This window comes from Cibotium barometz, chromosome 59, assembly GCF_041138505.1.
Source record: "Cibotium barometz isolate CiBa-2024 chromosome 59, ASM4113850v1, whole genome shotgun sequence".
Lineage (NCBI taxonomy): Eukaryota > Viridiplantae > Streptophyta > Polypodiopsida > Cyatheales > Cibotiaceae > Cibotium > Cibotium barometz.
This window is the reverse complement of record NC_141104.1, coordinates 1,060,215-1,075,102: the sequence shown is the minus strand read 5'-3', so window position 1 is coordinate 1,075,102 and position 14,888 is coordinate 1,060,215. Positions and strand designations below refer to the sequence as shown.

The window sequence follows — 14,888 nt, the reverse complement described above, 5'->3', positions numbered from 1 at the left end:
AGGCCAAGTCGATCCAGGGAACAATGCTTGATTGCGGGTACTGAAGGTTGAGATGCTGATACTGGGGTTGAAACGCGAGATAGAAGCCTTGGTAGAGGAGGGGAATCGAATCCCGATACGAACTTTCTTTCAGTGAACTTGAAGCTGAAATTACCCTGTACACAGCTAGAGCAAGAAAAACGAGTCAGAGGGGAATCAAACCCCGATACTAGCCATATGAGGCTATCACCACGAGACTCCCCACCACCCACCCTTGTTAGTAAGTTTTCAAAAGAATAAAAATCTTGACTTCACAATAAATTATTTTAAGATTAAATCTTACCGAACATAGGTTGATCCGTGAGTTGACACGTAAGACTAATAGTCCTCATCGTCATCTCTAAGATTAACCGTCATTAAAATTTCATCTTCATTATCCTTGTTGACTTCTTCAAACTCCTCCATCGTTAAATATGTGTTGACATTCATTTCCTCCGTAGGCTCGACATCCATTGTTTCTTCCTCTTCGGTGTTTGTAGTGTCAGAGTCTGGATTGTTGTCGTTCTCATCATCTATAATGTCATCATGATCGGAAAGAAGAATTCTACACCTCTCTGACATCGATGTGTCTAGATTCGAGGACGTAATCAATTCATCCTGATCCGCTTTCTCAGAGTCAACTCTATCAAACAAGTGTCGACCTCTAGGTTGGACATGCACAACTTGCCACCATGGATGAGCATCTGTATTCTTGTAAAAGAATGCTTGCTCAACATGAGTTGGCAGAATGTAAGGCTCTTTTGTTGCATGCAATAACTTCGAGGAGTCGACGGACCAAAATCCGGACGGTTCTCTTTTCATTGTGGCATTATTACCTTTATACTCGGCATGAAACCAGTCCACCTTCAAAACCACGTGTCAAAAAACACGAATCAAAACTTTAGAATTATGTATAGCTTCAAGAAATCTACATGTCATTGTTGCATGAAGAGAGATGTCATTTACCTGCTTGAAGATATGATACGATACTTCATAAATGCCGACTATGGTTCCCACGTAACCAAGTTCACTGTCGATAAGATTTGTGTCTCTTGAACTTGCACATGATAATTGCTTGTTGAAAGAGGCAACAACGCAAGAATCTTGAGTTAGACGTAAGTCGTCAATAGATTTTATCCGAAGATGTTGTCCATAAGCCCACATGTTGGTATACATTCGAGCCTAGACCAATAAATAAATTATTTAAAAAAATGAGATTCATTTGTTTAGTTCAGAGTTTTCAAAACCCAACAAGTTACCTGTCTTTCACACCCGATCATAAACTCTCTTTGTTCCGTTGAGATTGGCTCATGATCACTAACCGCCCATTGCATATGGGTGTATAACCAATCCATGAAATTAGGTATATCCCCGTCGTTATTTACATTGGTTTGACGTCTGGATCTCCTCTTTTTACGTCTGCCAACTCGTTTGCTTGGAAGTTCCTTCTCGTATACTCATCAACGAATTGTTGCATGCATTCGCTATTATAGACAATGAAAGTAGAAATATCCAATTTATCTTGGACCTTAAGTCAAAAAGGGACTCCCTTACCGGACAATACCTCGTCTGACATGGTAGAAGACGACTCATTTGTCCATACGCGTGGAGCTTCAGAATCGGTTTTCTCAAGATATTCACAAACGTAATACATGCATTCTTCAAGCATCCATCCCTTCACCATAGAACCCTTTGGTCTTGCTTTTTGACGTACATAACCTTTCAATACTCCCATAAATCTCTCGACCCAAAACATCCATCGAGTGCTCACAACACCAGCGAGCTCTATCTCATCAACTAGATGGATTAGAAGATGAACCTGGATATCAAAAAAGAAGGTTGGAAATTCCTTTTCCATTAAACAAAGAAGCTCTATACATTCACGCTTCTTTTGTGGAATTGACCCTTTGGCAATCTCTTTAGATGTAATCCATCTATCAGTAAAAGAAAGAAGATATTAGAGATATTTTTGTGAATTAAGAAGATATCAAATAAAATTTTATACTAAAAATTAATGATCGATAAATACCTTGCAAGCGATCCAAGGCGATATATTACATCTCCGACTCCTCTTGTAGTACATCCATCAATAACAAGGAGTAGAACATGTTGCATACATGATTAATCCGATCAACAAAACATGCAAGAAAATAAGTACTTACAAAGATCTGGATAGATTTACCTTCACAAAATTGTGCCAATCATGTGTTTTTAAACCAGACAAGCTCTTGTCATCTAGAGTGAACATGTTTCGACAAGATGCTCCATATCCTTTAGGCGTACGAATCGACTGAATTTTCCTGTTGATAGTCTCCAGCTCTTCTGTCTTGAGCACCCATGGGGAAGGCTCGTAGGTTGTCTCACGTTGAGTTTCATCATAAAGTGGCCATAGATTGGGCTTTGAGTTTTGATCCTTTTAAGTCTTTCAAGCCAACGAGGTGTTGCCATAACGAATAACCAACGTTCTTGAATATGTGCATAGGATCAAGAAGATGACATATCCTCAAATCCTTCCAATATTCCAAAGTATACCATATCGAAGGACTTTGAGCTAGAGCACGTTTTCCTCTCGCTCGCTTCTTTAAAGCATCATTATCATCGCCGCTTATGATCTCCGACTCCAGATCGATAGTAGCGGGTCCAACAGTCTACTTTAGATCCCAATCCTTCACCACCTTAGTGTTAAGCAACACTTTGGTTGGTGATTAAGATCACCATTAGTGTAATAGAAAACATGATTAGTGCTTAAAAGGCATATTTTTAGTATCAAATGATACTTACTTTTTGGTGATTAGTTCACCATTAGTGTTTAATAACACTATTAGTGTTTAAGAATACTTTATAGTTACTTCCCTTTGCTGGATTAATAGCTTAATTAGTATTAAATAACATAATTAGTGCTTAAAAGCACACTTTCAACACGTTGAAAGCTTGAAAGTTCATGTTGATGATGAAGCTTGTTGAGAGTGAGGTTTATGAATACCTCATGTGGTTGGCCACTCTTCAAAATCAAGATGAAGGTTCAGCAACACACATTCACAACATCACTTGAGTGATTAAAGCAAGGGAAGAGATGATTTGAGCAAGAAAAAATCAAAGTTGAAGCTTTAATGGAAAGCTTCCATGGAGAAAGAGAGAGACGACTGGTTTTTTGACTGTAGCAGATGATTCAGTAAATCAAATGAGCTCAGATTTGAGCTGTGGAGTCCTCATTGAGTGGACTACCAAAGCCCTCAAGCTCCTTGACTAAGGATGGCCTACAGAGCCGGCGTATGGCGGTACGGCCAGCGTTGCACTGAAAAACGATGCCGGGTTGCTGCAGAGAGAATGCCGCGTGGGATGAGCAACGAATCAGCAGATTGATCGTACGAACGCCCAGGTGTCCTCTACATCTTCCTTGAAGGAATCTCCACGAGATATGGCCTCTACAAGCTGGTAGAAGGCCTCCACCAGCAGAGGGTTGAGCTCCACACAAGAAGAGATAAGAAATATGAGGAGAAAATGACCTAATCTACACCACAAGGGGCCTAATCACAACCTAGACTCTGATACCATGTTGAGAAAACGTGGTGCTCATGCTAGATCAAGTGTGTGGAGAGAAGAGATTCACAAAATACAAGAACAATATCTTGCTTATTAAGTCGTTTATGCATACAACTAGGCCTTGCTCAATACAAAATGCCTCATAGCTCCACCTTTAAATAGGTGAGCTAGTGGACCTTAAGTCCATTCACACTCACACCCTTCTCTTCCCCTTCTACATAACCTTAGTCTCTTAATAACTCGTATAATGATGGCTCATGTAGTGATCATACTTAGGGATCTGTTTTGTATATGTGAGGATTGATCACCACACACTCTAGACACATGTACATATATTTGTTGATGATATATATTGACGTATGTTCGTTGCATCACTGAATTTGTGTATTGTCAAACAATTAATTATTTGTCGGTAAGTTAATTAGCCTAAGTATCTGCGAGAACGTTATTTATTTATCTTTACGTTAAAAAAAAACAAACCCTAAACAAGGAAAGAGGCGAGGCCACGTAACACATCAAAAGAAGCAAAAGATTGGCAAGCATCAACAATTTCTCAAAAGCTCTTGGAAAGCTAGATAGAGACAAATCAAAATCTTTATCGCAGTTCCAAGGACTGTTTTTCTATGTTAGGCTCTAATATTAACAAGCTTTTGATTTTCATAATTTTTGCAGAGGTCCCAGATTCTACGCTACGTATCAACTCAAGCTAACTTTCAAGCTTAAAGATCCGAACTATGAAGTTTCAAAGCACGTGATTTCAAAGTATCAAGCTCAACATAAGCTATTATGATTACAATACCATGTACCATGTACCAATTTATGTACCACGTACCATGTACCAATTTATGTACCACGTACCATGTACCATGTACCAATTGCAAGTACGAGGTTCCAACATGATACCAAATCAAGTACCAAGTACCAAATGTAACCCTCTCTCCTTGTTGATACCCACGGGCTTCAAGCTCTACCTGCCGGTTATCACCTGGTAGCAACAGCTATGGAGTTTAATGGTCCTCCTTATATATAGGAAAGCATGCATGCAGGTCGACTAGCCAGACAGTCGTGTGGAGAGGAAAAATGTGACAGGGAAAAAGTGTGTGCATATGTGGTACAATGGGAAGTGCCCAAGACTGTAACTCTAACAGGAAATAGTACTGCTTGAGTCTAGAAGGGCTTCATGAGAACTAGACGCTATTTGAACAGGCAACAGACTCTGGAGCTCATGGTAGGCTACCTTCAAAATTTCCAAGGGGGTCCCTCCCCTCACAAGCTCCTAATAACGAAGAGAGAGAGTGTGCACTGTGCGTGTGTGTATAATATATATATATATATATAATATGTCCATATGTGTGTCGGGGAGAGAGAGTGTGAGTGACAGGTATATAGAGTCTAATTTTCATTTAATTTAAAGTTTAAATTGTAAAAATTAACAATAAAAGAGAGCTAGATAGCGCTGTTTACCATAATTCATGTTCGTTTACGCCTGGTGGTCTGACTAATCTCCACAAAAACAATAGCACCGAGTACAATCACAATTGCAAGGAAGCAAGCGGCAAAGAGAGAGAGCAATACTAGATAGAGCTAGAGAAAGAGAGAGAGAGGCGCTTATAAGAGTATGTATATGGATATTCCCATCGATATAAATCTGTTTTTTCCCGTTGCGTGGGCGGCATCGCATAAGCGACGAATCGCTTATGTGACGAACTCCTCGTCGTCGCTTAAGCGACGTTTTCATTGCTTATGCGACGACTTAGAATTTTTTTAAAAAAATTCATGCTTATGCGACGCAAAGAGTCGCTACAATATTCGCTAACAGTATCGTATAAACGACGTACCGCAGCGACGCCAGTAGCGACTCTAAATAGCGTCGCGTAAGCGACAAAAAAAGTCGCTACTAGCGTCGCTGTTGGCTAGTAGTGCACCTACGGTATGCAAGAAAGCAAAAGCAAGTCTCGTAGGGGTTGATGAGGTAATCGACAAGAGTGTGGATTGAGCAAAATTTCGATGGTCTTATTAAGGTGTTGTTAACTTCAAATTTTGGTTTTTGAGTAGTTAAGCGCATTGCCTTTCTGTTCATAATGTGATTAAATGTGTAACACTTGCAACACTTCTTATTTTTATGATGAATGGCAAGCTTAGCCTAACTCAGAGCACTATTTCAAATAAATGGTGTATCTTTACACCAACTAGTATAGTATGTTGAGAATTTAACAAACACTCTGTAAGCAATATGTTGTCATGTTTTCACTGTTAATACTAAATAAAGGTGTGTAGGTGACTTTTACATTGTTGCAACCAAACCAAATTTTAGAATATTAAATTACACAGTAATATATGCAGTTCATTCCCAAATTTAATGAAATATTTTATGTAATTTATCATTAAAATAAAAGTAATCATGAGTTCAAAGAAGATCAAATTATTAATATGCATCATTCCCAAAACTAATGAGACATTGCACAAATTCTGCAAAGCAACAAAATCAAAAGTAATTGAATTTCAATTTCCTAGTCTAAAGACCACTATTAAGTGCAATAAGAGATTCCCAAAATTAATGCAATGATATACACATTCTCCAGAACAATAACCAAAGATCCATTATGTATGAAATAAGAGATTCCCAAAATTAATGAAACTAAAGTGCATGAGCCGAGATGAGGATGGGCAAAAAAGATGAGAAGAATGTGAGGAAGGGATCCTAGAATGGAGACTACAAGGTTCTCTCTCCCTATTTCATTTTCCCAAAATGTTGAGATTTTCCCAAAATTACTAAAACAGAGTTTAGACTTTAATCTGGTATTTAAAGTGGCCCCTATTACTTTAATCTCTTATTGAGCAAGGAAGATAGGAGAAATAGAGTTGTCTCTTAACCATCTAGAAAGTTCATCCCCTCTTAAGGGATCATCCAATCCACACACATTTAGTGTGAGGAAATAAATTGGTTTACTTACCATACTTCTTGCTCCCCTTTTTAGCCTTAGGGTTAGGGCTTCTTTCCTACTTCTTTCTTAAGAGGGAGAGGATTTGAGCTCGGAGAGTCTTCTGTCATTCTCCTTGGAAGTTGATACCTTATTTTAAACCTTGAAATCTTTTTCCTTAGCTTCCACCTGACAGACATCCTCCATTGAGCACCTTCCAGAAGGTCAATTACCATATTATCCTCATATTATCAGCCCTATTGATGTCATCCTCAAAATTTTGGGAGCAAACCTGTTGGATTTTAGGATTTTCTTCTAGTTTGACTTTGACCTCCTTGAGTTTCCTCTATTGCTCTTGGATCCAATCCATTTTTTCTTGATCCATCAAAGCGTTAAAAGCATTCTACATAACTAAATCAACCTTTTATTTTCCCTTATTTAAAGGGGCAGAGGGTTGTTTCTCACTTTGCCTCTGATTTTCTTTTAAAGGCACCTAAGTGGATTTTGGAACCCACTTCTTCGTACTCTCATGATCTACCTTGGGGGGTTTGATAGAGCTTTTGGATTTTCCCCTTTTAAGAGGAAAATTTTTTCCTATGTGGCTAGAAAGCCCACATAGAAAGCAAGAATGTGAAAGCCTCTTGTAGATAAGCAGTTGTTTCTATACACTGAGTTGTTTTGATTAAGGATGATGATAGAGGTAGGGAGATACTTTGTGACATCAAGCTTGATGTAAACTTGAGGGTTTCCATGGGGATTAATAAAGTTTTCTTGTCCACTCCTACAATCTCCCCTAAGATTTGACAAAGAGAAGCAGGCTAATTGCATAATGAAAGGGGTAAATTAGAAAGGTCAACCCACACTAGGGCAATTGTGTACCTAGGCTTATCAAGGGAGAAAGTTTGAGACCATCTTTCAAGATATATCGGTCAATGGTAGATTGCCCAAGACCCTTGCTATTGCATAACTCTCTTAGCCATGTTAGACTTCTCAAATAGAAACATAATGTTTCTTTTTTGAAGGAATCAAACATTTGTAACAACTAAGCCTTTCCTCGCCCCATTTGAGTGCACCCAGGTTTCGATGAAAGTAGTTGGAGTCCAAATACTAGGCAAGCAACCCACAACCACATGTGTGCGCAACCAATACAAAGAATTTTCATGGATATCTTCATCAAGGAAGACCATCATAGAGATACTTGGAGTAGAAGAATTCTTTGATGGCTTCGATGCATAATCCTTGTTCTTAGGAACTCTGCATGTATCTTTCTATGTGACTCTGACAAGCCCCTTCTTAGGAGCTCCTCTAGATCTGCTCTATGCAACTTGTGCTTCCTTCTCTATTTTATCTCCTACTAGGGAAGAATTTTTCATATCACTTTTAGTCACCACACTGAAGTCTTCTTAGTGTTGCACGCTTCGTTCCTCAACATCTTCTTGGCACTAGAGCTTGGCACTAGAGCTACTAGCTGCATTAGTACTTTGGAAATGGATATTAAAAAATCCTTCTTTATGTGCTTGGAGCATTGAGGCATAGGAGAACCCTAGAGAGGATTGAGTTTTTTGTTCTTCTCTACCACCTACTATGTCTACTCCTCTATCAGACTCATCTCCAACATCTTCTCTAGAACTGTCTTGACTATCATCCTCATCAAGTCCGTCAAGAACTCTTGCTTCTCTAAGTGAGCTCTCTTGAGGAAGCCTTTTGTTAGAAAGGGGAAATTTCCCTTGTAAAGTGTGAGTTGTTAACTTATGTCCGATGGGGTTAGGCCCCCAAAATTTCTCTTTTAGTACTGATCCATTGAGCCTCAAAATGCTTTTGTTTATAGGGACAAGGGAGGAGGTGATGGTTTGTCCCATTTGAGTTGATCTCCATTCTCTCCTCTCCACCACAATTGCCTCCCTCCTAAACAACTGTAGAGCTACTCCCTCCTACTTCACCTCCCCTTTTCTAATATCTTTATCTGCACATACTTTCCAAAAGTTCTAGAGACTTACATATTGTTGTGCTTTTGCATATATTGCAAAATTCTCCCCCTCTGTGTGTGTGTGTGTGTGTGTGTGTGTGTGTGTGTGTGTGTGTTTTAAAATAAAAAAACCCTTAAAAAATTGGCACACGAAGATAAAAAATTAGTAAAAATGTAAAATTCGATAGAAAAGTAAAATGTGTATTCCATTGGAAAAATATACAAAAATCATAGGGTAAGGAAAGGTAGAATCCATAGGTTGTCCAAGATCCTTGGTTGGGGGTCCCTTACCTGCCACCATCCAAACAAAACTATATCTTAGAACATCATAGTTTTATGTGGGTAGACAAGTAATGCCTGTTCTCCTTGACTTGTTATCATTTTACCAATGACAAAAAACAACCATATATATTCTCAAATGGTTCCTAACGTTGGATACCGTAAAGGCGGCACTCCACACCCTTGCATAATTAATTACTTTATTAGCTAAAATCTTAATCAAAGAGGGGGGTAGTCCACACCCTTTTTCAAAGTAAACTATCCTTTTTGGAGGATCAATAGAGGGGGTAGTCCACTCCTCCATGAAAAAGAATGCCTTATGTGAGTGATTCATTGGGGGGGTTAGTTATTGCTCGTAAAACTTTATCAATGAAGGAAGCATAATTGGGGGGTACTCCACTCCCATTAATCTTTTAAGAAAATTAAAGATTTATCGGTGGGGGTAAATCCATGACCCTAAAAATCATTAATTAGAATGTTGGTTGGAGAAAAAAAACTAGGGGGAAAAGAGAAAGAGGGGGGAAAACTTTATTAAGTCCATACTATATAATTATTACTAGAAGGGGTTATCCTTGTCATAAATATTAAATAATTTAAAGGGGGACCTATTTTAAATTATCAATAAATGTGGACATATGTTCCTCTATAATACTTTTGAAAAATCAATAGAGGTAGTAGTCCATGCCTCCAAAAAATATGCCTTATATGAGTGATTCATGGGGAGGTAGTACAGTACATAAAGATTTTATTATTGAAAATAATGCAAAGTTGGGTGTACTCCGTGTCCTTACAATAATTAAATGATTAATGAAGGGGCTATCCCACGACCTAAATTAAAGCATTGGGAAAACCATTAGAACAATAATATTAATTGAATTCGTAAGGGACACAATTTTCCCTTGACATATGCCTCTAAAGAATACTTTGTCTCGTAAGAGGGAGGACCATTCCTTGACTAATCTTAAGAGGAGACTTGTAACCGTGGGGGCCTCCAAAGCATATATTCATGAGTCCTTAGGGAAAGTCTTCCTCAAGAACCATGGATTAAATAGTATAAGTGGGCACTTAATTGGTGGAACCGATAGAGAAAGGTCACCATAATTTGTAATCCCAATCAATCCCTTGCAACCAAACTCACTAGCATTCAGTCCATTGAACCTCCTCATCTTGACTAGTCTGCAACTAGTCCAAGAACCTATCTCAAGTGATACCCCACAAAGGTAATGCAAGACAACTCATTGTTTCAATGCAATAAATGTAAGGCAACTCAAAAAAGGTCCACATATCATCAATTTTAGCCATTCTAGAGCAAGATGCTATGCTAGTCCAAATGTAGTAAAACATAGCCAAAATCTTTATGCCATCATGTATTAGAGTCCTACTAAGTTTCATCTTGTTTCAACCAATGGTGCCGAACATGGTTGTGGAAGACCAAGATTGGCAACCCTCACGTGTCATGGTGTGTGCGACAAGGTCATTCTAACAAAGAAAAGGCATGTATAGACCTATTTATGGGATAAGATGTAGTACGGGGCTTGGGCATACTAAATCTCAGTCTATTACGAGATATGGATTTGACCTTTCCCTGATGAAAAATGTGACCAATATTTCAGCTATCAATGCCTCTGAACTTAGTGAAACCCTGGTTGGTGGGGAATAGCCTACAAGGCTTTACAATACTGAATACATGCATAAAAGAGGGGGAGGGAGGGGGGGTGGAACCAATAAGAATTTACAATGAACTCATGAATAAAGTAAATGAAATAAATTAAAACTAAATAAAGTGTAATCTGGCACTATCCTGCACACTATAATCTGCGCATGCGCACTGATAAAAGTGTCCTACACACTGTAATCTACTTTGCACACTGATAAGCTGTCTTGCACAATGTAATCTACCCTGCACACTGATACACTTGCTCTGCACACTAATATGACTGCTAATATTGAACTCTGCTTGTTGCTTGAATAATGGTTGTTGTGAGTGTGAAACCGCGTGTGATGGTGGCCGAGGTGAGAGAGAGAGAGACATTGCGCTCGTGTGGGGGAGAGATATCGCTAAAGTAGGAGGTATGGCTGACGCAGGTGGCGACAGCAACCGAGGTTAGAGAGAGGGAGGGAGGGAGAGGAGAGAAACACTAAAGATTGAAAGAGAGATCTTGAGACGAGGGTATAGCTATCGCGCAACCAAGGTTAGAGAGAGAGGTGGAGAGAGAGAGAGAGAGAGAGAGAGAGAGGGAGCGCTCGAGAGGGGAGGTGAGAGAAGGAGCACTCGGGAGGGAGGGAGGGGAGGGGAGGGGAGGGCAAAATTAGAGGGAGTAAGAGAGAAGAAGGCACTAGAGAGGGAGGGAGGGAGCGAGGAGTGGCACAAGGGAGGGAGGGAGCGACGAGGGAGAGGGGTGGCACCTGAGGGAGAGGGAGAAGAAGAGGGACAAGAGAGAGAGGAGGGGCGGTGCACGAGGCAGACAGAGGAGGAGGAGCAGTGCGAGGGAGAGAGGAGGGGTGGCACTAGGGGGAGAGAGGAGGGGCAGCAACGAGTGAGGCGGAGAGGAGGATCGACACTAGAGGGAGGTAGAGGAAGAGGGGTGGCACGAGGGAGAGATGGGTAGAGCGAGGGAGAGAGGGAGAGAAGGAAGGAAGTTGCTTGGAGGGAGAGGAGAGAGAAGTGCGCGTAAGAAGGAGAGAGAAAGGAAGAGAAAGAGCGACAAACGAGGAACAAGAAACAACAAGCTTGTGGAAGGACTCATACTTGAAGAGAGAAGAAAAGAGATTGTGAGAATGTCATACTTAGAAAAAGAACAAAACTTTGTCTGAAACAAGAAACATGTGGAAGGAATAGTACTTGGAGAAAGAACAAAAGAGATTGTGAGACTATCATCCTTAAGAAAAGAACAAAACTTTGTGTGAGAGTGTATAATGTCAGTAGGAAAAAGTTTGAATTGAGAGAATGTAGAATGTCACAAGTGAAGCTTGAATTTTGACTTGTGAGAATGTAGAATATCTCACGTAAAGTTTGAATTTTGAATTGTGAGAGTATAGAATGTCACATGTAAAATTTTAATTTTGAATTGTGAGAATATAAAATATCATACATAAAGTCTTTTAAATTTTAAAATTTGAATTTAGAAGTTTTTAATTCAAATTTAACATTGTAAATTTCATTGTATTTTTGAAGAATTTAAATTTGATTTTATTGAAATTGAAAATTTATCTTTTTTAATTTAAGTTTATTTAAATTCAGAATTCAAATTTTCTTGCACTCTTTAAAAAAATATAAATTTGATTTAAAAATTTATCATAATTAAATCAAATGATATTGAATTTAAATTTTGATTTTATGTAAGTTTAAATTTAGTAGTTTAAAAACGTGCGGGAAACTTTAAATTTGCATTGTTTCTCATTTTTTTAAAGATTTATATCTGATTTTATTTAACTTTAAATTTAGTAGTTTAAAACTTAAATAAAATCATTTATGAATTTTTTTTAAATGCAAAAAAAAAATGAAAATTTTCTCATTTTCTTAAAGACTTATATTTGATTTTGTTCAACTTTAAATTTACTAATTTAAAGCTTAAATAAAATAAAATAAGTTTTTTTTAAAAGTTAAAATTTAAAATTTTGAATTTTTTTTCAATTTTAAAAATATTTATATTTCATTTTATTTAACTTTAAATTTACTAGTTTGAAACTTAAATAAAGTGAAATATGAAATTTAAAAAAGTGAGAAAATTTTAAAATTTGCATTTTTTCTCAAATTTTTAAGATTTATATTTGATTTTATTTAAGTTTAAATTTATTAGTTTAAGACTCCAATAAAATCAAATGTAAATTTTTTAAAAAGTGTAAAAGAATTAAATTTTAATTAAGATTATATTCTAATTTTAAATTTAATATTTAAACTTGCTTTTCTTCGATGCTGACAACTTAACTAGATTAAAGAGAACGAAGGAAAATAAATGATTTCTCGCTTCGACGGTTGATTAGTCTAGATTAGCATAGATTAGTTTGCTTTAGAGGAGCCACAATTCTCCAAGTTGCCAATCGAAGCCATGCTCAAATTTTCCCAACTAATTCTTAATCAGAGTTTCATACCCCTTCCTCGCGACATCTCTCCCCCCTCCCCATCTCGCTTGTGCTCCCTATCTCTCTCTCTCTCTCTCTCTCATTAGTGTCTCTCTCCCCTCCCTCCCTCTCTCTCTAACCTTGGCTACCGCAGTAGCCATAAGCCCGCCTCCCAATGTCTCTCCCTATCGCTCACGAGCACTCTCTCTCTCTCTCTAGTGTCTCTCTCCTCTCCATCCCTCCCTCTCTCTCTAACCTTGGTTGTTGCTATCACAACCATCGCTGCAGTAGCCATACCTCCGCCTTGTGACATCTCTCCCCTCTTCCCACCTCTCTCTCTCTCTCTCTCTCTTCTCTCCCTCCCTCCCTCTCTCTAACCTTGACTGCCGCCGCGACCATAGCCCCTGCCTCACAACGTTTCCCCTCTCCCCCCTTCCGAGTGTGATGTCTCTCCCCCCCCCCTCGCGAGTGCTCCTCTCTCTCTCTCTCTCTCTCTCGCTTTAGTGTCCCTCCCTCCTTCTCTCTCTGACCTTGGCTATTGTGGGAGCCATACCCCCCGCCTTGCAACATCTCTTCCCTCCTCGCAAGCGCTCCCTATCTCTCTCTATAGTGTCTCTCTCTTTCCCCTTTCCCCTCCCTCCTCCCTCTCTCTCTACGATTGGCTACCGTGGCAGCCAAATTGCTCCACCCCTCTCATGCCACTCTCTCCCCCCCATCGTGCCGCTCTCTCTCTCCATCCTATCTACGACTCCCTCTCTCTCCCTCCCCTCTCGCCCCGCACTGCACCCCTCTCTTCCTGCCCTGGCGCCACGCTCCCTCCTTGCGTGGCTCTCTCCCCGTGTCTCGCAACATGCTCCACCCCTCTCTCCCTCCCCTAGTGCCGCACTTCCCCCTCATGCCTCTCTCTCCCTCTCTCTTATCTCCGTCTCCGTCTCCCTCTCCCTTTCTCTCCCTCTCTCTCTCTCCCATCTCTAAAATTTTTCATTCTTTAATTTCTATAAAACCATAAGATTTTATGTAAACTTGACACACACCTACCTAGAAAAAGATTTGAGAGTGCAAAGTTTGAATGATGTTCCTTGCTCTTGCTTGTTTACTTCCTCTTCTCCTCTTGCTCTTCCTCTTGTCCTTGCTTGTTGAAATGGGAGAATGAAAGAGAGACAGAGAGTATATATAGAAAAATCTAGGGTTTCCCTCCACTCTCTCATTGGCTCCCCACTCCTCTTCCGCTCCCATTGGCCACAATCCTCATTCCCAATCCCCCATTCGCCCATCCTCTTATCACATTTTCCATCCTCCCACACTCCTCTTCCACCCCCCTTGTCCACATCCCATTCCACTTCTCCTCTCCTACTGTCACTCTCTCCTCCCACATTCTCCCATGCTACTTTTCCCTTGCTTCTCCCATGTATTAAATTATATATATAATATAATCTGTGACACACACACATTATATATATATTACACACACCTCTCTCCTATTTCTTAGTAAGCTTCTCTCAACTCATATATATATATATATATATATATATATATAATTAAATTATATATTATATCATATGTAAATATATTAAATATTATAAAATAATACATATATATGGATCTTATGATGTTTTCCTGTGGGGGTTAAAGGCCTTTGTGCCTTTACCCTGGTTATGTAGTACAATACTCAAACACATATATAAATGAATGAAAAAGAAGATTAGGTGTTCTGCACCCACCAAAACTTGTGTGGCTCTTTGGTTCTCTCTCACCCTCTTCCGTTCTGCTTCTGTTGAAAGAACTCTCAACTAGTATCAGAGCTCGGGTGGTCTAGTTGAGCGTGCGTGCATGCTTGAAACCTCAGCTACTGCTGCAGCTCTGTGGGAGAAAGGAGAAGCTCTATGGGAAACTCTGTGGGTGACTTTACCTGCATCCATGTGTGTAGAGACCTAGAAGGAACCTTTGGAAAAGTCATTTTGGTTTTTCGGAGTGGTTTTGAAAGCCTGTTGATGGTTGAAGGTAGTGAGTAATCCATTGCCTCCATATGTGAAACTAAGTTAGGCACATAGTTCCAAATCAGATGAGGAGAGGGCCATGATGGCCAAGGTTCCTTATGC

General features: G+C 39.4%; 1 protein-coding gene across 1 annotated transcript; it reads right to left on the bottom strand.

The window, feature by feature from the left end:
- Positions 1 to 357: 357 nt before the first annotated feature.
- Positions 358 to 840, bottom strand: LOC147605355 (uncharacterized). The gene has a single exon (XM_086793531.1). It carries the CDS (start codon positions 838 to 840, stop codon positions 358 to 360), a length of 483 nt encoding a protein of 160 aa, XP_086649657.1.
- Positions 841 to 14,888: the final 14,048 nt, after the last annotated feature.

Coding starts and splice junctions, on each gene's coding strand:
- LOC147605355 (XM_086793531.1), bottom strand. CDS start 840: ATGAAAAGAGAACCGTCCGGATTTTGGTCCGTCGACTCCTCGAAGTTA.